The sequence below is a fragment of the Dreissena polymorpha genome, chromosome 1 (assembly GCF_020536995.1).
Source record: "Dreissena polymorpha isolate Duluth1 chromosome 1, UMN_Dpol_1.0, whole genome shotgun sequence".
Taxonomy (NCBI): domain Eukaryota; kingdom Metazoa; phylum Mollusca; class Bivalvia; order Myida; family Dreissenidae; genus Dreissena; species Dreissena polymorpha.
The window spans coordinates 200779402-200801424 of record NC_068355.1 but is presented as its reverse complement, the minus strand read 5'-3'; the positions used below and the strand labels follow the sequence as shown (position 1 = coordinate 200801424).

Here is a 22023-nt window from a genome sequence, read left to right as displayed (position 1 = left end):
AAATATTATTCTGACAATCTTTCGCAGCTGAGCGTGGCACCTGTTATGCGGTGCTCTTGTTAGAAGTAATGGTGCAAGGCAAGAACAAAATTGTGTTGATGGATTAAAGTTATGGTTTCACAATATAACTAGCATGTTTCAAAATAAAGAATATAAAAAAAATCATCTTGTTTAATTCATATCCCGTGGGATGCTATTGTACTTTCCATTGAAGCATACATTTAGACTTGATTTTAATGGCATTAATGAAGAATATACACAGTTATGATTAAACTGATACAAAATATTCATACCTGTTATGAACAAAATATATTTTTGTAGAAAAACCACCCTGCTTGACTGTATGAACGATCAAGCTAACCGAAAATGTTTGCATTAAATACAAGCCAATTTGGCTTAGAAACTTTGCTTAATGGCCTGCAGAATACATCAATTACTTAGACATAATTGTGTCTTCCTTTATTATTTGAAAGAATGTGATTCTTTCTAAGTGTTTGCTACACATTATTGTTCTCATTGTTCCCTTTTTTCATGGCATGTTTATGTATTGACATGTTTTGTTGAAAAACGTCAAGATATACATATAGCTCTGATTGACCCCTTTATTTTTCAGCTTTAAGTTGTTGAATGGATAAAATCAGTTATCTAAATGCTGAAGGCATTACATACATGCAAAACTCTTGCGAAATAGTAGTATAAAGTTCATTGGTTTATATTGTCACCAAAACTCCATTGATTTCAAGCTCAAGCGCAAAAGTGAAAAAGCATAGTTTTCAGTTTCTCCATTTATCTTTATGTTTCAGGTCTCAAGAGTTTTTGCAAGATATGTGGCAAGGCATTTAACAAGTCAAACATAGCTCGGCACCTGCGAGTTCACCAGGGAGATAGACCTTTTGAGTGTCCAGTGTGTCACAAACGATTTACTCGGAAGGAAACACTCCAATTTCATATGTTTCAGCATAGAGAGCTGATAAACTTCTGAAGGCGTGTGGCATCATTTTGCTCTCAAGATTTTTTATAGTGATATGAAATGCTTGCTAACTCAACTTGCAGGCAGCTCGATAATGTTGTTACACAGGCAGTTTGTTGTTTGTTCATGCTCACGTCACTGCATATGTCTGTCTGCCTGATCTTGTTCAGATTGTAACTTAATCATTTAGTGCCTATTTTAAAATAATTTATCTCAAATAATCACCATGTGTGCATTACATGTATCCATAATCTTAAGGTCAAGGTCACATTAAGAGGTCAATTATATACATCACATAGCTTGTCCGGACTGTTACTCAATAGTTTATCAAACAATTGATAAATAACTTTGCAGAAATTATCACCATGTGGGAACAGCATGCCACAGTTACAGCTGTGTCCCAAAATGAAATGTCAAGGTCATAGAGTTTAAATGTTAAATATGGACAATATATAACTGGTCTCGACTGTAATATCATAATTTATGCAGCACTTTTGAAATGTTTGCTGAAGGTTTAACGGCAATCAGGCCTTTAAACCTTTCCCACTCAGAAGCAAAGTGGCTATGTGCAACCAGCATAAAACCAGAACAGCCTGCGAGTAACTTGCAGACTGTTCAGGTTTTATGCTGTTTGCTGCTCGTCAGTATCTTAGGTTTGGAGATGAAGCCTTTAAAACCTAAATCTGGTAAGAAAGGTCTTAAATTAAATATAACTTTCAAAGGGACTACAAATGCGTGAAAATATGTACTGGTATCTAAGTGGTAAAAATTTTAAATAAGAAACTACAAATGATCACCATGGCATGTTAATGCCTGCAAGACCTGTCCTATGAATTAACCCTTTACCCCTTAGATACGTATTTTTAGGCATGTGTAGTCTCTTAGACTACTTCCATATGGGGACATGACACTTGTTTAGGTCTAACTCTGTCAACAATATTTTTAAAGTTATGCCCATTTTTAACTTGGAATATGTTGTTAAATTTCTAAAATTTTAACACTATCAAAGATATTTAACTCAAACTTGGAATACTTCTTTAGGGCAACAAGACAATTGTGTAGGTCAAGGTGCATAACTCTGTCAGCATTATTTTTAGAGTTATGCCACTTTTTAACTTATAGTTTTCGGTTAAATTTTTTATTAAGTTAGTAATTTGAATACTAACAAAGATAATCAATTCAGACTTGGACTACTTCCTTATGGGGACAAGACACTTGTTTAGGTGTAGCTGGATAATTCTGTCAACAATATTTTTAAAGTTATGCCCCTTTTTAACTTAGAATATGTTGTTTAATTTCTAAAACTTTAACACAATCAAAGATATTAAACTCAAACTTGAAATATTTTTTTACCGGCAACATTGCACATGTGTAGGTCAAGCTGCATAACTCTATCAGCATTATTATTAGAGTTATGCCCCTATTTAACTCAGAAATTTGGGTTAAATCTTCAGTTACGTTCAATAATTTGAATACTTTCAAAGATAATCAATTCAGACTTGGACTACTTCCTTATGGTGACAAGACTTATGTGTAGATCAAGCTTAATAACTCTGTCAACAGTTTGTTTATAATTTTGTCCCTTTTTAACTTAAAATATTTAGTTAAATTTCTATATTTTTAAGACTATCAAAGATATTTAACTCAGACTTGGAATTTTTGAGACTTTGAACACTTTTTACAAGATGCCTGTATTATTAGGCTGCTCACATTTTGTTTAGTAAAGTTATGCCCTTTTTAATTTTGACATTTTTGTTAAAGTTTTATAAATTTAACTCTTGGGTACAACACTCATGCCAAACATATTAAGTAAAATATCTCTTATAATATTTTATGTGTTACCTTGACCTTGATGGTCAAGTTTTTGCATTTAATTAAATCTATGTTATTGTTAATAAAAATGTATGAAAATATAAATACAAAGCATACATTATTGGTAATGCTCATCAACAATGAATTATGAGATATTAATTATACCTTTCTACCATAAGCTTGTACATATAAGATCTTGCATGAGTGGTCGTTTTGTATTTAATTTATTTATTAAGTCATCTAAATAAAGATAAAAACGAGGCTTGCCGAGTTTTTATCTTCATTTAGATGACGAGTTTAATAAATTAAATACAAAATGACCACAAATCTAAAATTGTATTTATAACATGACCAACAAATTTTCTTTTTATTTTATGCTCTTTATTCACCGTTTATTTGCATTGTAAAAGAGTTTAACTGAAGAAATTAGCTGGAATAATGACATCATTTCGTTAAAAAAAAAGAAAGACTTTATTTCATAGTTATATAACTAGTGTAATAACACCCGTGTAATAAACAAAATTGAGTATTGCGTTATTTCACTCCTGGAGCGTAGGTCATGTTATAAAATCAAATATGATAACCTTTATAATTGCATTAATATATGAATAATATGTTTAATATTATTGCATTATATGTATAATTCACATGATATTACACAAAAAAACAATATATACAAAATAAAACCTGTCCCCCACCACTATAGTGGGGGACTTATTGTTTTTGTTCTGTCTGTTGGTTGGTTGGTTGGTTGGTTGGTTGTTTGTTTGTTTGTTTGTTTGTTTGTTTGTTTGTTTGTTTGCTCCAACTTTAACATTTTGCCATAACTTTATTGAAGATAGCAATTTCATAAATGGCATGCATGTGTATCTCATGGAGCTGCACATAGTGAGTGGTGAAAGGTCAAGGTCATCCTTCAAGGTCAAAGGTCAAATATATAGCTTCAAAGCGGCCCAGTAGGGGACACCTATCTTGTGTGTTTTTTTTTAAGAATTTTGAAATAAATAATATTAAATTGTAAATAATGACTACAGTTGATAACCTTCATTTTTTATTTACTGCCACTAATGCAAATAGCCAAATGCTGTCTTTCTTGATACTCTTAAGTCCTTTTGTTTTCTATACATTCTTGTTCTAATTGTTCTCTTTTTCATGTCAAGTTCATGTATTGACATGTTTTGTTCAAAACTGTCATGTAGATGAATACATAGCTCTGAGTGACCCCTTCATTTTTCAGCTTCAAGTTGTTGAATGGATAATTTCAGCTATCTAAATGCTTAAGGAATTACAGACATCCAAAACCCATATGGTATATTTTAACCAAAACTACATTTGTCTCGTGCTAAAGCTGAACAGTGAGAAAGCTTAGTTTTCAATTTCTCCATTTATCTGAATGTTTCAGGTCTCGAGAGTGTTTGCAACATATGCGGCAAGGCTTTTTACAACAAGTACAACCTAGTAAGACATTTGAGAGTCCACACGGGAGAGAAACCTTATGAATGTCCAGTGTGCCACAAACGTTTCAACCAGCAGGGAACACTTAAAGTGCATAAACTTCAGCACACAGAGCTCCTGCTCTTTTGAAGACCTCACAGATCAGTTTGTTTACTACATGTATATTGTGTAATCAGATTATAAATACTTGTTTGTTTGTTAATAATATGCTATTTATTATTAAGCTCAGTAATAGTTTGTTGGATTGGATAAGACTATTTGTTATTAAGTTTGTTTGGATAAGGTTATTTGTTATTATTTAAGTTTGTTTGGATAAAGCTATTTGTAATTAAGTTCACCAGTTTCAGAGTTCAATGTTATAAAACTTCAGAAGAAATGTGTGATATTTTTTTAACGTTGCTGGTTAAAGACTATTTTATATTGTCTCTTGAAAGTATTATCCTTACCAAATCTGACATTGTAAATCATTTTTGTTTTGTGGATTCTAAATTCCTTTCAAACATTCCTGTACATTTTAAGCAGTGCAGGTTGAAGAAAGTAAACCATCCTGGATTTGTTGCAATTTTGTCATGTTTCAATTGTATTAAATAAAACTTCTATACTGTCTTTGAGTACTTCCATATGAACTTTGAAAAAATTGACATCATTTGTTCCAATCATCAGCACGGCAAATGTCACTTAAACCTTTCCCACTCAGAAGCAAAGTGAAAATGGTTATGTGCAAACAGCATAAAACCATAATAGCCTGCGAGTAACTCACAGTCTGTTCAGGTTTTATGCTGTTTGCTGCTCATCAGTATCTAAGGGGTGGAAATGAAACCTTTAAAATTTGAATCTAGTAAGAAAGATCTTTGATTATATTGAACTCTCTAAGGGACAACAAATGGGATTAGCCTCTGTACACTTCAAATGCAAATCTGGGACGACACTTTACAGTGTTTTTTTTTAATGAAATATTCGGCGTTATTCGGCGTTATTCGGCCCCATTCCCCCATCTTTAGAGTATATATTTTTCCCCCAAATATTTTAAAAATTCTCCTCTTGGAAGTGTAATTCAATTTTCATAAATACCTTATTTAAATAATACACAGTAAAGCCAAGAAATGTTGATCTTTGAACATGAAGTAACATGTTGATGAAAAAAGAGTTGGAATAATGTTTTCTCTTTATGTATGATGAATTATAGTGTTAAAACTTGATTTTGTACTACTTGCTAAGCATTGACATTTCCCCTTTTTCTCATTTTACGTGCGAATTTTCCCCCCATCAGGGGATCCGACCCCTTTCCCCCAAAACTAAAAAAAAACACTGCTTTATGCACATGCATCAAGCTTTGATTTTCCCGAGCAAGGCTCATATGTCAATACATGCAAGTTGTCATGTTCTATTGAAATTCTACATGTTGGAGACCATGTAATTTGTGCAAGGCATATTGAATGTCTGTCTGCGAGTCCTAATGCCATCTGGCCTGTGTTTTCAGGTGACAGGCTGCTCGCAGGTGACAGGCTACAGTGCCAGCTGTGTGACAAGCGCTTCCACAACAGCTCCAACCTGCGCCGACACTTGCGCATACACACGGGCGCACGTCCCTTTACGTGTGAGGTCTGTGGGCGGAGCTTCAATCAGACCACCAGCCTCAAGAGTCACATGGTCCTTCACTACAGAGATGTGACGCTTTGAACGTCATTTCAGGACAAGTGATGTTGACCTGCTTTATTGTAATGGTCCTGCTTTATAGAGATGTGACGCTTTGTAGGTCCTTCCAGGACTATTGATGTGGACCTGTGTTATTGCGATGGTCCTGCTCTACTGCGATGTCATGCTTTGTACCTTTTTTCAAGGACAAGTGAAGTGGACCTATAGTATTACAATGTTTGGCACTGATATGACTGAGCGTGTTTGTGTGTTGCGTTCAAAGTTTATTTTACCCATTATCTAGGAAAACTGGGTTGAATGCATGTGCGTAAAGTGTCAACCCAGATGAGCTTGTGCAGTCTGAACAGGCTAATCAGGGACAACACTTTCTGTCTATGCTGGATTCTTGTTTAGAAGAGGTTTCCTTAAAATGAAGTGTTGTCCCTGATTTACATGTAACTATGCAGGCTAATCTTAACATTATGCAAGTGCAATGTGACCATTTTTCCCAGAGTTTTGCACAAATGATTACAAATAGTTGAAACAATTCACATTACAATAAGATGCTGAAACAATTGTTCATTACTGATGTGAAGTTGACTCTCTTCATACAGTACTTTACTTCCTGTAAATCTAAAATGTATACACTTATGTCTTGAATATATTATGAGCCGTTCTCTGTGAAAAGGGGGTTTAAAACATCTGTGTAAAGTGTCATCCCAAGATTAGCCTATGCAGTCAGCACAGGGTAATTAGGGACGACACTTTCCTTACACAGGGTAATTAGGGACGACACTTTCAGCACAGGGTAATTAGGGACGACACTTTCAGCACAGGGTAATTAGGGACGACACTTTCAGCACAGGGTAATTAGGGACGACACTTTCAGCACAGGGTAATTAGGGACGACACTTTCAGCACAGGGTAATTAGGGACGACACTTTCAGCACAGGGTAATTAGGGACGACACTTTCCTATGCAGTCAGCACAGGGTAATTAGGGACGACACTTTCAGCACAGGGTAATTAGGGACGACACTTTCAGCACAGGGTAATTAGGGACGACACTTTCAGCACAGGGTAATTAGGGACGACACTTTCAGCACAGGGTAATTAGGGACGACACTTTCAGCACAGGGTAATTAGGGACGACACTTTCAGCACAGGGTAATTAGGGACGACACTTTCAGCACAGTGTAATTAGGGACGACACTTTCCTATGCAGTCAGCACAGGGTAATTAGGGACGACACTTTCAGCACAGTGTAATTAGGGACGACACTTTCCTATGCAGTCAGCACAGGGTAATTAGGGACGACACTTTCCTATGCAGTCAGCACAGGGTAATTAGGGACGACACTTTCAGCACAGGGTAATTAGGGACGACACTTTCAGCACAGGGTAATTAGGGACGACACTTTCAGCACAGGGTAATTAGGGACGACACTTTCAGCACAGGGTAATTAGGGACGACACTTTCCTATGCAGTCAGCACAGGGTAATTAGGGACGACACTTTCAGCACAGTGTAATTAGGGACGACACTTTCCTATGCAGTCAGCACAGGGTAATTAGGGACGACACTTTCCTATGCAGTCAGCACAGGGTAATTAGGGACGACACTTTCAGCACAGGGTAATTAAGGGACGACACTTTCCTTCTAAACTGGATTTTTACTAAGAACAGGCTTTCTTTAAACAGAAAATATTAAAGCGGAAAGTGTCATCCCTGATAAGCCTGTGCAGACTGCACAGACTAATCTGGGACGACACTTTACTTACATGAATTAAAACCCCTTTTCACAGAGCATGGGCCATATGTAAAAGTTTTTTTTATTCTTATCACAAATATGAGAAAATATAGAACAATTTGTTGTTTTTTATGAACCAGATTATGCAGCAGTTTAATTGGAATTAAACTTTAAAAAAAAAGCCTTAGTTATAAAGTTTAAGGAAATTTAACATTTGTCATGCTGAATGAGTCATCACTCCATCCTAAGTTATCTAAATGATCCTGTCATATGGCATGCATATGTTGCCTGAAAAGTATCTTTATTTTTATTTTCTGTGTTTTGTTGACTTTTGTAAACAATATTTTCTGAAATCCAGTTTGAAAAGCCATGTTGTATTGTATGATCTGTTCCCAGTATGATCCAGTACTATCTATAAAGATATAGGATCACAAATTATAATACACTTCTTATTAGAAAAAAAGCATTTATAAGCAGAAATGGTACATGTATATCCATGGAATAATTGGGTAACCAGTTAGAGTTATTAAGCTAAGATAATATATTGTTCAGTTTGTTGTTGTTGTTGTTTTGTACTGTTTATCGTTAACAAGAAGTTCTATCTATTGTTCTTCTATAAACACTGAAATGTGACCCAGTCATTAGGCAAGGCAAGTAAGTACTGTGATGATGCTACAGAATAGGTCCATTATTCTGTCCCGTGCTCTAAACATTTAATGGCATAGTATGCTAACAACTGAACATTTTGGAATTTTGGATCAAGCTATTTTACTTAAGTACATTTGTTGAACTTCTTATTGTTAATCGCTTGTTCTCTTGATTTACACACCGCCCCCTGCGCATGGAAACGCAGGCTCCCTGCGCACGGTAGCCGTGTGCTGCTGGTCCCCCAGACTGATGTAGAGCTTCCATTGCATCGTGGTCTCCTCTGACCAGATCTTGCAACTCATAATGGCTAAAATATAGGTGAACAATTCACTTTCAGGAGGATTCTAAAATGATTGTTCATAATTGACTTACAGTCCCTTTTCAACTCCCTTCACCAAGTGCCTTACTTCTTGTAAACAAAATATTTACACCTTTGAATATGGGACAGATTGTCTGGTCCTGTTTTTTGGCCCAATTGTTTAATGTGTGAAAGTCAATTGCAGAGTATCATGAAAATGCTCTATTTTTGTGCCTATCTCAGACGATGAGATGTGAGTTTCCAATCAGCAGAGAATTTTTAAAAGTTTGCAAGCTTACACACGATCTCAAATATCAGTTTTAACAATCTGCAAATATTCCTCCTCAAACTTACAGTTGAATGGGGCTCAACACTCAAAAAGGCTTTTGTGAACACCAAATTGAGAATCATGTTCAAACTCATCAAACAAAATTTAAAGTCGAGTCAGAATATTGATGTATGTTTTTTATACTAGGCCAACTGTTGAAGAAGTTTATGAAACATCTGTCTGTATGATGTTGTTTACAGGAAAACACGTGTGTTCCTTCTGCGGGAAATGTCTGCAGTCACGGTCAGCACTCGAGATGCACCTACGGGTCCACACAGGAGAGAAACCGTACAAGTGTGCCGTGTGTCAGAAGAGGTTCAACCAGAAAGGCAGCATGAGGTCACACATGGTGGTGGTACACAAGAATGTCAATGTGGATTGAATTAGATGTCGTGATCTCTGCAGTTGATGAGAAAATGATAGTTCGGGCCTGTATTCACCAACTGATTCTTAGACATTAGAATAGACTTAGAACGAGAAAAATATGCTCAGTGTTTGAGTGTTTACAGTCTACCACTGGTGATTTTGCCATAAACAAAGCATTCTTCATGAAGAATGATGTTGATAGAGGTGATTAATGCCAAGTTTGACTCAGAAATAAAGCAGCTCTTGAATATCCAAGTTAAAGAATATTCTTTATTCTTAGACTGAAGTCTAAGAATATGTTGAGGAGTACGGGCCCAGGTTTGTGAGGTCACATCTGGTGATTGTGAACAAGAATGCTGACATGGTTTGAAGCCAGAGTTGTTAACTGAAAATTGTTAAAGGGTTTTCATAAAATGAATTCTACAATATAGTATGAATGCCGATTGTCAACACAAGTAGTCATCATTTAAGTTATGGTACATAAGAATATTGATATTTACTGAAACTGTATGGATTTAACTAGAGTTATGGCATGTTAGAATATGAAAGTGGACTTTTAGTTAGGGTTCAAATTGCAGGGATTCATGGACGTTATTGTTAGTGATAGAATGAAAACAGACAATCTTACTGAAGTTATAGTGGGTTATACTTTAGTTTTTGTTAAAACAAATATGGCAGTTCAGTTAATCTTTAGTTGCTGTGTTCATTCATAGACATGAACAGGTTTGTTTAAATGACCCTGGGAAAACTGGGCTTAATGCATATGTTGAAAGCGTGAAGTCTGCAAAGGCTAATCTGGGACCACACTTTACGTCTAAACTGGATGTTCGTTTATAAGAGAATTCCTTTAAAGAACAAGTCTGGAATGACACCTTTATGCACATGCATTAAGCCCAATTTTCCTAGAACGCATCTCAAATGTTTTCAGATATTTGTTTTCTTGACTTGCATGGTGAATAACAAATTCTGTTTGTTTTCTGTGACAAATGTTCGACTGTAAAAGATGAAGTTTTATGCTTTGGTTACCTTCCCTTGGTTTTGATGGGTCATTAAGGACATTTTGAGGTTGTTAACATTGTAAATGCATGCGTTAAAAGAATATTTGATTGTATCATCACAACGGTATTATTCTTTTGAGTATTCAAAATGTAATCATTTGTATTAGTATATTCTTATTTAAATAGTTTAAAATGGGAGGAACCTGACTGTATTAGCATCCAAATAAAGCTTTTTTAATACCTAATTGCACTCAGTATCGGAATATTTGTATGTTTTGTCATATATTGTGTAATCATTTATTTCATTAAATATATCTTCTAGTGAAATTCCACTCTCTTTTTAGAACGAATTGGAGTTTGTTGTTCATCTTAATTGAAATTATGATAATATGAACACCAACAGCATATGTTATTTAAGTACACCTGAGCACCATCGGTTCAAGGTGAGCTATGGTGATTACCCTATGTACGGCGTTGCGATTTGTCCAGTTTGCAGTTTATGTCATCAACTTTTAGACCGTTATCAATCTAGAGGCCATATTTTTAATCCAATTTTTGTAGACTTGGTCAGAATTTTCATTTGGACAAAATGTACGCACAGTTTGAATCTGCGTCGCATGCATCCAAACAATAAGTCACCTGATCAAATCTTAGAAACCCTAGTTACGACTCTATAGTAGAGGCCTCATTAATGACTCAATCATGGCTACTAAAATCCCTATTGTGGCTTCTTTAATCTGAAATTCTCAACTTAAATCTCAAATTGTCTTCTTAAATCTCATACTAGCTACTTAAATCTACGTGGCTACTTAAATAAGTAAGCAGCTACTTAAATCTGTAAGCAGCTACATTTTCTGAAAACGTTTTAAAAAGAAAATTTGAAATTTTCACACTATTTCTAAATTACATGTTTTTTTGCAACTAATTTCCATCACTAACTTAGTTTCAGCGGTAGGCTCTTTATTAACAATACTATGTCCTAATCTTCCAGGCGCGTGCCCCTTCTGTGGCAAGTTGTTCCCGCGAGCCAGCGCTTGGCACCTGAACCGACATCTGAGGACGCACACAGGCGAGCGCCCGTACCAGTGCCCGGTTTGCGGGCGCAGGTTCACTCAGAAAGGACACATGAAGGCGCATGCCCTGCTGCACAAACCTGAACTGTTACAGTTTGAATAGTGGTTCAACTGTTCCACTGTGGGAGAATTTTTTAGATCTTCCACAAAGACACTAAGTGCTGATTCTACTCAAAAAACGGACTCGAGAGCATTACAATAAACCTTAAGCTTTTTGTGCAATCAAGATAAAACAAATAGGTGTAATCTGAATGTTATGACAACGGCATTGATTTTGATACCCCATGACCCAGTCAGTAAAACTTCAAAGAATCATTTACATTAAACTATCGCGATCGGAAAGATATCTCTTTTGTTACCATAAATCAGAGCAGATTGATAATGATTTGTGCTGATTACTGGCAAATTGACAGAGAATTCTTAAACCAATTCATGCTTTCAAATTAATAATGGTATCTTTAAACCATGGTGATATTTTTTAACAACTGGGTCGTGGAAGGTACATTGTTTTAAATACTGAACAGGAACACCCACTGTAACCATGCCTAGTCACAGTGATGCAGTTTAATGTTTGATCAAGCACTTGGACATAAATGCATACATGTGAGGTTGGTTCAGGAATGTGATAAAAAGTAAACCTCACCCTTGGTACTTTACATAATGTAAAACTTGAAAAATGGGACAGTTATGGCTGTTGAGCCTTGTTTTGGGAAAATGGAGCTTAGTGCATTCGTGTGAAGTGTCGTCCCAGATTAGCCTGTGAAGATTGTACAAGCTAATCAGGGATGACACTTTCCGCCTTATTTGGATTTTTTCTATTAGAAAAAACTTGTAAACTAAAATTATACAAAAGTGGAAAGTGTTGTCCCTGATAAGCCTGTGCAGACTGCACTGGCTATTGTGGGATGACACTTTATGCACATGCAATAAGCCCAGTATTCCCAGAACGCGACTCATTTGAACTTTGTAGAAGTTCATACAGTGTGAACAGTGTGAACGGAAGATTTACAAATGCATATGACACTGGCATGTCTTTTGATTAATTAACAAATACGGATGTTTGTGCAATTTAAGAATGAAACCAAACTGCACAATGTCTTTTTGTAATATATTCATAGAATGTTAATGCTTTTAGGTGCATGTAAACTTACTAATAAGAAATAATAACTATAATTTTGGTGCATTTTTGTTGATTTGAAGCATGTATCTTTATTGCAATTTGATAAAACTATCGTCATTTATTTGTGTTGAATAAATTGTATTTATCTGTATTATGACAAGTATTATATTGCCTTTTTAGCTCACCTGAGCACAATGTGCTCATGGTGAGCTTTTATGATCGCCTTTTATCAGTCGCGCATTTTGCAGCGTCAACATTTGCCTTGTTTACACTATAGTTTAATGGTGTTGTGAAGTATTGTTCTCTGTAGAATGTGTAGGGTATTTTTTACTTTTAAATTTCATTTTTTTCCGATATAACAAAATAAAAATAAAAACAAGCCAATTTAGATCCATGTTTGACAGAACTCTTTTCTATCCTTTCACAGGAAAGTGTGGTCTCTGTGCCAAGATATTCCCGTCCCCTGCTAAGCTAGAGGTTCACATGCGCACTCACACCGGAGAGAAACCCTTCCAGTGTCCTGTGTGTGGCAAGAGCTTCCGCCAGAAGGGCCATCTCAGATCACACTCCACAGTCCACTTTAGGTCGCAGTCAACTCTAGGCTACAGTCCACAATAGGCTACAGTCCACCTTAGGCTGCAGTCCACTACAGGTTACAGTCCAATATAGGCCACATTTTACTATAGACTACAGTTCATTATTGGCTACAGTCCATTAAAGGCTTCAGTCCATTATAGGCTACATCTAACAATATGCCCACTACAGTCAATTGTAGGCTACAGTCCACTATAGGATACATTCCACTACAGGATACAGTGCATTATAGGCTACAGTCCACTATAGGCTATAGTCGCCTATTTGCTATAGTCCATTGTAGGGCTTAACTGAAGTGTCTACACCAAGGCGAAAAACAGCATTCTCTCCTACCAGAGAGTCAACTTGTTGTCACATGTTCGCCATTGTCAACTACTCGAAGTTATAATGCAGTATGAAAAGCAAAAATTCTGGTGAAGTGCACTTCATGATCCATTAGAAACGGAAGAAGCTTCACTGTGACTGTTTTTTCTTCCTGTGAAACTGTACAAGTATACATGTTGTAGCTAAATTCTATTAAAACAGATGGTATAGTGCACTTCACCAAGATGAATAAATAGGGTGCTCAAAATTAAGTGTCAATAAGGCTAAGTTCAGCTGTTAATAAATGTAATACCACTTGTGACATATTTATTAAACATTCTCAAGTATCTTTAGATTAACAATGTGAATTATAACTAAATAAACTCTGAATATTATAGGGTCTCATTTTTACTTAAAAAAAGGTTTATCCATAATTTAATGACGGCTTAAAATGCTGTTTAAGTTTTAAGCAACCGGGCGGACAAATTGAAATAACAGGGATTGGAATGTGAAAAAAACTGGGCACATAAAGTGAAACTACCAGGCACAGAAAGTGTAACTAGTGGGCACAAAATGCGAAACTAGAGGGTCTAGAAAGTGAAGCAAGCAGGCACAGATAGTGAAACAACTGGGCACATCAAGTGAAACAACTTGGCCCAGAAAGCGAAACAACCGGGCCCAGAAAGTGAAACAACCGGGCCCAGAAAGTGAAACAACTGGGCCCTGACAGTGAAACAACCGAGTCCAGATAGTTAAAGAACAGGGCACATAATGTGAAATTACAGTGGAGTACGCAATTGTCTACTATAAACAAATTTATGCTTTGTTAACATATAATAATATGAGAGGGCACTTAAAGGTCTATCACAACTGAAGTAGTGGTTTTGATATTCACACATTTTTGCCTTATTAAAAGTGAGTTTACTGAAGATACAACACTGTAGATGTGAATCTAGGTAAACAGATTAAACGGCACTCCATTGTCACCCGTAAAAATAAATGATGATTTTAAGTCACTGTTACATAACTGTAAAATGTGGTTATACTGTGTTGTAGCATTGAGCAGTGCATTTTTTTATGACCCCGGATCGAAAGATCGGGGGTATATTGTTTTTGTCCTGTCTGTCTGTCATTCTGTCCCAGAACTTAACTTTGGTTAAAGTTTGAAAACTTTTGCAATATTGAGGATAGCATCTTAATATTTACCATGCACATGTGTCTCATGGAGCTGCACATTTTGAGTGGTGAAAAGTCAAGGTCAATGTAATCCTTCAAGGTCAAAGGTCAAATATCATTGTATTTTTCTTTCCTAAAACTTTAACCTTCCTTAAAGTTTTTTATCATAACTTTTTATGCCCCCTTTCGAAGAAAAGGGGGCATATAGTGATCAGACTGTCTGTCCATCTGTCTGTCTGTCCTTCTGTCTGTCCGTCTTTCCGTCACACTTTGCGATTAGGTTTCGAAAAGTGCTCATAAATTCTATGTCCCTTGAGATATAGCCTTCATATTTGGTATGCATGTGTATATGGACAAGGCCTTTCCATACGCACAATTTTTTTTTACCCCTTTGACCTTGACCTTGAACTTGGGGTCCTCGTGTAGGTTTCGAAATCTGCGTTTAGGTTTCGAAAATTGCTCATAACTTCTATGTCCCTTGAGATATAACCTTCATGTTTGGTATGCATGTGTATATGGACAAGGCCTTTACATACGAACAAAATTGTTTACCCCTGTTACCATGACCTTGAACTTAGGGTCCTCGTTTAGGTTTCGAAATCTGCGCTTATGTTTCGAAAAATGCTCATAACTTCTATGTCCCTTGAGATATAACCTTCATATTTGGTATGCATGTGTATACGGACAAAGCCTTTCCATATGCACAAACAATTTTACCCCTGTGACCTTGACCTTGAAGTTAGGGTCCGCGTTAAGGTTTTGAAATCTGCATTTAGGTTTCGAAAAATGCTCATAACTTCTATGTCCCTTGAGATATAACCTTCATATTTGGTATGCATGTATATACAGACAAGGCCTTTTCATACGCACACAAATTTTGACCCCTGTGACCTTGACCTTAAACTAAGGGTCCGCATTTAGGTTTCGAAATCTGCGTTTAGGTTTCGAAAAAAGCTCATAACTTCTATCAAGCGTTTATAGGGGGCATAAGTCATCCTATGGTGACAGCTCTTGTTTAATATTGAACACAGCAACTTCATATTTGGCATGCATGCGTATCTCGTGGAGCTGCACATTTTGAGTGGTGAAAGGTCAAAGTCATCCTTAAAGGTCAAAAGTAAAAAAATACAATCCAAGGGAAGTAATAAGTTCAAAAGGGAGATAATTTGTAAACCTGCCAAATGAAATATTGAAATTTTATTTCAAAGCGGTGCAATAGGGGGCATTGTGTTTCTGACATTCACATCTCTTGTTTTTTAGTTAAACATGCACAGGATACTTCATTGTAAAATTATTATGTAAATACACGTTTCAGTTGTTCATTTTATATTACTACTTTTCATTGCTTGTGTATTTGTTTGTAATTAGGTTCAAACTGGAAATATTGGACAATGAACACCTACATTGTAATAGGTAGAACTATGTGTAAAACATTTTCTCATGTATGGCACGGTTCATATTTTTAATGTTCATTGTGTTGTTTGATTTAAATATTTGTAAAATATGTTTAAGTAAACATTGTTTAACTGAGCTTTGAGAAAAGCTTAAGCACTAAATTGATACATATGCCAGAAACTATATATCCTGTTTCTTAGGTTGTTTGTCCCTGTTTAAGCATTTATACATAACATGTACATAGTTGTTGTTTGATCTGCCTTTATTGTAACCATTAATCAACAATATTTGTGTTTTGTCCTTTTCAATAATGTATAAACATGTTTATGTTATTTGCCAAAATATAAATTGTCTCTATTTATTTTTGACGTTGGTTCAACTATTTTGCTGCAAATATTGCTTTACAGTTATTGCCCACTATTTCAAGTATGTGCAGTCAGCACAGGCTAATCAATCAACACTTTCCACTAAGACTGGATTTTCGTTTAGAAGGGACTTTCTTTAAAACAAAAATTTCATGCAAGCGGAAAGTGTCGTCCCAGATGAGCCTGTGCAGACTGCACAGGCTCATCTGGGACGACACTTTACGCACATGCACTTTACGCATATGCACTTCACGCACATGCACTTTACGCACATGCACTTTACACACATGCACTTTACACACATGCACTTTACGCACATGCACTTTACGCACATGCACTTTATGCACATGCACTTTATGCACATGCACTTCACGCACATGCACTTTACACACATGCACTTCACGCACATGCACTTTATGCACATGCACTTTACGCATATGCACTTTACGCACATGCACTTTACGCACATGCACTTTACGCACATGCACTTTACGCATATGCACTTTACACATATGCACTTTACGCACATGCTTTTTACGCACATGCATTTAGCATGTTTTTTTCCCACTATTCCAGGCTGGACCACGTGTGAACTGTGCAGCAAGATGTTCCAATCCAGAGCTCATCTGATGATTCACATGCGAGTTCACACGGGGGAGAAACCATACGAGTGTGGGGTGTGCGGCAAAAGGTTCAAGCAGAAAGGACACATGAAGAGACACAGGCTTCTACATGATATTGAGGCTCAAATCATATGAGAACTGAACAACTGAACCATTTTGAAACGCTAATTGTGTTAAAATTATATCGCGTTTGATGTATTCTCTCATTAAACCCACCAATTAGAGACTGATGTATTTTCAGCTTAAAAGTTCTGCTATGATTATTTCAAATACTAGTATAGCTTACTTGCCTAACTATTGAAAAACAAATACAGTCGTTTTTTTTGTTGTGGAATAACTGTATTGATGTGTTAATGTAAGTATACTTACTGATTTTTTTTTTTAACAAAGTGAAACATTCGTTGTGTCTCACATGTAAACTTGTATTTATAGCACTTTTTATTCTTATAATATACTTTAATCTTTAAGATAAATTAAGTTATGGACCATGTTAAAACAAGAAACTCATGGCTTTACACTGACTAGGTGGTAATCTTATGAACTCGCTATTGCTTTGTATCTGCAATAACTTTGTGAATAAATGGTTAACACACATTTACTGAGTTTGAAGGATCTTCCCAATGACATGTTGCCCCACATTATCTCAACCATCCCAATTCTGTAACTTGATACGCTCTTATTCTTATTTGCCGCACATTTTACTAAGTGAAATGACTTTCCTTCTTGCAGTGAACAAAATGTGTCAAGTGTGCGGGCGACTGTTTCGTTCCAACGCGGAGCTTTCCCGACACGTCCTTATCCACACCGGTGAGAAACCGTTCCAGTGCGATATCTGCAAGAAACGGTTTAACAGGAAGAGCAACCTGAAGTCCCATATGGTAGTCCATAGTGACCTCACTATGGCTATCTTCTGAATTGTTCCAGTGCGCTTTAACACAAGGAATGGTTTAATCGGAAGAGCAATTTGAAGTCTCAAATGGTTGTCTTTAGTGACCTCGCTATGGCTATCTTCTGAAATGTTCCAGTGTGCTCTATGCGAGAAACATTTTAATAGGAAGAGCAATTTGAAGTCCCACATGGTTTTCCATAGCTGTGCCACTATGGATTTTTTTTGTAAAATGTTAACATTCCATAATTGTGAACTTAGTGTATGTGCGTGAAGTGTCGTCCCAAACTAGCCTGCCCAATCAGCACAGTCTAATCAAAGACGACTATTTTCGACTGATTTGGATTTTTTTTAAAGACTTCTTTTAAACGAAAAATTCCAAACTAAGTGTTGTCCCTGATTAGCTGTGTGGACTGCATAGGCTAATCTGAGATGACACTTTACGCTTATACAGTTAGTCCTGTTTACTCCGAGCTCGGCTCATATCTGTAAGAAACGCTTTGACAGGAAGAGCAATATGAAGTCAGATATTGGTGTCCATAGCGACGTCACTATGGCTTTTTTGTCAAATGTGATAATTTGCAGTCGTATAATATGAGCCCTGTTGTTGGAAAACTGGGCTTGATGCATGAGCGTAAAGTGTAGTTCTATAGAAGCCTGTGTAGTTTGCACAGGCTAATCAGGGATGACAATTTCGGTTTAACCTTTTTTTCGTTTAGAAGAGACTCCTTTACACAAAAATTTCCATAAAAGAGGAAAGTGTGAATCCCTGATTATTTTGGCAGACTGCACTGGCTGATCTGGAATGACACTTTACACACATTCAATACAAAACGTTTTCCAGTGCAATATCTGTAAGAATCACTTCCACGTGAAGAAATTTTAAGTCCCACATGATTGTCCATGGATAGTCTTGCTAGGGCTATTTTGAAAATGTAGGGATTGGAATCGTAATCAAAATAGGTATCCGGATAACCGTATCCAGTATCCAAATTTTTCCGTATACTTTTATAAGTAAGCTGCAAAGGGCTACTACCAACGTAACAACACTGTGAATATGTTATGTACATGTAGCGCTGTTAATAAAATGTGAACAATATAAGGCGTTTTAATGTGAATATTTGATGGTATGGAGACGTTTTATATATCTCGTTCTAGTGTTTTAGTATTCTATGATCTGGTGCACTTTGTTTTGTTAGATACATTTTTAGCTCACCTGAGCACAACGTGCTCATGGTGAGATTTTGTGATCGCCTTTTGTCCGTCGTGCGTTGTGCGACGTCAACATTTGCCTTGTTCACTCTCTAGAGGCCACATTAATTGTCCAATCTTCATGAAATTTGGTCAGAAGATTGGTTTCAATGATATCTTGGATGAGTTCGAAAATGGTTACGTTTGCTTGAAAAACATGGCTGCCAAGGTACATGTATTTGCTGTATGTTGTTCATTTTTGTAACGATACTTAGATTCTTTAGACTTGGCTTGTACCTGTTCTTAATTTTCTGTCATTGTTCTTCATTTTCCGAGTTCTTGGAATAAAATTAGTTATTTTTGTTAAAGCTGCCTTGGTTTTCACTTATAAATAAATTCTTTGAGTGTATTTAGGCGTCCCTGACTGAACGCCTTTAGTTAATTCAATAACAACCAGTCAGTATATTCATCCTGCTGGAAATAAGAGCTTGTCAAATAAATATTTCCGCATTACATAAATGCTTACAAAGTTACATAACTTGTAACCGTCCTGTGACCGGTTCATTTGCGTAAGCGAAGGAGACCGCACAACCACACCTTTATAGGACAGTTGAGTTCGAAAATAGTTTGGATCGGTAAAAAGCATGGCCGCCAGGGGGGGTCTTTTTCCTTATATTTATATAGTAAAAAAGCTTGTGAACACTCTAGAAGTCACATGTTTTGCCTTATCATCATGAAATTTTGTCAAAACATTAGTTATGTGGATGTCTCGGACGAGTTTGAAAATGGTCGTGATCAGTGAAAAAACATGGCCGCCAGGGAGTGGGGCAGTTTTCTTTATATGTATATAGTGACAACATGTGAACAGTCTAGAAGACACATTTTTTTTCCCAATCTTCATGACATTTGGACATATTTTGGAAGAGTTAAAAAATGGTTCAGGTCTGTTAAAAAAACATGGCCACCAAGGGGCCATTTGTTGTTCATTCTTCATGATACTTGGTTAGAACATTTGTTCCATTGATATCTTGGGCTGCAAAGAACAGGTCATTTCTTTTTATCTCAAGTGAGCGACTTTGGGCCTTTCAGGCCCTCTTGTAATTCATGATTATTATGTGATTGGTGGCTTATACTTTATATCAATCCAATAAAGATGACATCGTCTATGAAAGTACACGATTGTTTAATTTTTGACAAATTATTGTGCAAACGATCAATGGTTATACATGTATATTGCAATTATTTTTGCAATATTATGGCAAACCATCGTATGTTTTCAGACCAGAGAAACGACTTTTTATGTATATGTATTATTTGTCTGTCCAGCGATGAACCCAGTGTTCAAACATATAATCATTGTATTAAATTTGTAAATAAATGATAGTGCAAAAACATTTAGTTATCTTTCTTTTATTTTTGAAGTGCAATATAATAATAATATTTCATTATGTCAAATAAATGATTCCCTTCACAAACACATTTTGCTTGAATTTTATTGATATGTTGTTTAATCTTGTTATTTAACAAACAAATAAGTTCAATATTCATCACCTGCTCTTTTCATCTTTCAGGCAAGAACGTCTGCGTGTTTTGTGGGAAGACGTTTCGAGTGAATGCCGAGCTCATACGGCACATTCGGATACACACGGGCGAGAAACCCTTCGCTTGTACCGTCTGCAACAAGCGCTTCTCTCAGAAAAGCAACCTGAATTCGCATATGGTCACCCACATACTGACTTAATGGGCACACAAGAATGTGTTATCTGCATGTGATCAACTGTATACTGACGTAGGTGGGCACATTAGAGCAATCTGAACTTGCATTTGGTGCCACATTGTGACAAATGCTCTTAGTACATTGGAGGAACTGAATCTTGCATACGTTTATGTGAAAAATGCACTTGGTATGCCTTCTTCTATCGCATCATATGATGACGCATTTTCCGAAGTAAATATGGTGCCCGATTTGCATTTGGAACAAGCGCTGTAAAATAAAAAATTAAGATCCGTTTGAATTCCTCAATGGTTATATACAATAATCAATACCAACAAGATTGTCATTCAGCATGCCTTATGGCGGATTCTGTAATTACTTTATTGTTTGATTCCAACAATACAACATTAATATACAGTGGTACTCCTAGAATAGCGTAGATAATAGCTACATAATATGAGCCTTGTTCTGAAAAAACTGGGCTTAAGGCATGTGCAGACTGCACAGGCTAATCTGGGACGACACTTTCCGCTTTTATGACATTTTTCATTTAAATGAAGTATCTTCTTAGCAAAAATCCAATTTAAGCGGAAAGTATCGTCCCTGATTAGCCTGCGCAGACTGCACAGGCTAATCTTGGACGACACTTAACACACATGCATTAAGCCCAGTGTTTTCAAAATGTGACTCAGTTAATTTACCTGCGCCAGTCATTCATACACGCATTCATCAAACCCCTAGTATTACGTAATATTAATGTATTTCATAGTTCATATATCTGCTCCAAAGGCAAAAACTTTTGGACATTTCCTTTAAACTTTGGTAACAAAAATGTTCCAAAAATAACGCTGCATTTTGTTTACGGTATTCGTGGACAGTGCTCCTGGCTAGGTATCGAAATAAATGTTTTCCACTTGATAACATGTGTTTACACTGTTTAGTCGTATTTGTTGTTCTACGACTAGTTACATTTTTATGATTATTTGAAATGTGCTTTGCTCTTGCTCATAATATTTGTTGTTAATTTCTTGTGTTTAACTGAACATGCCAGTTTCTAGTTTCATGTAATAGACATTTGTTGGCAGTAAAACACCACTAATGAGGAAGCCAATATATTAGTCCAGCATTAACTCTGGCATTGCGACACAAAACGACATTACTATTGGTCAAAATTAATAAAAATTATTGGACACCCCTCACCGCTCAATGAAAGTAGCATACCATTCTCTGTCAAGCCTAGCAGTTTTATTTTCAATATTTAACCAGGTTTTCCGAAGGAAAAAAACTGGTTATTAGATTGTCAAATGTCGGCGGGTGGGCTGGCGG

The 22023-nt window shown here is 36.3% G+C and overlaps 1 protein-coding gene across 1 annotated transcript in view; it reads left to right on the top strand.

Annotated features, from left to right (window-relative positions):
• Nucleotides 1-11795: 11795 nt before the first annotated feature.
• LOC127865801 (zinc finger protein 836-like) overlaps nucleotides 11796-22023 on the top strand; it is a 48309-nt gene continuing 38081 nt past the window's right edge. Inside the window, exons 1-3 of the mRNA XM_052405818.1 lie at nucleotides 11796-11829; nucleotides 12878-12979; nucleotides 20555-20683. Of these exons, the coding sequence (XP_052261778.1) occupies nucleotides 11796-11829; nucleotides 12878-12979; nucleotides 20555-20683 (265 nt within the window). The remainder of the gene's footprint in view (nucleotides 11830-12877; nucleotides 12980-20554; nucleotides 20684-22023) is intronic.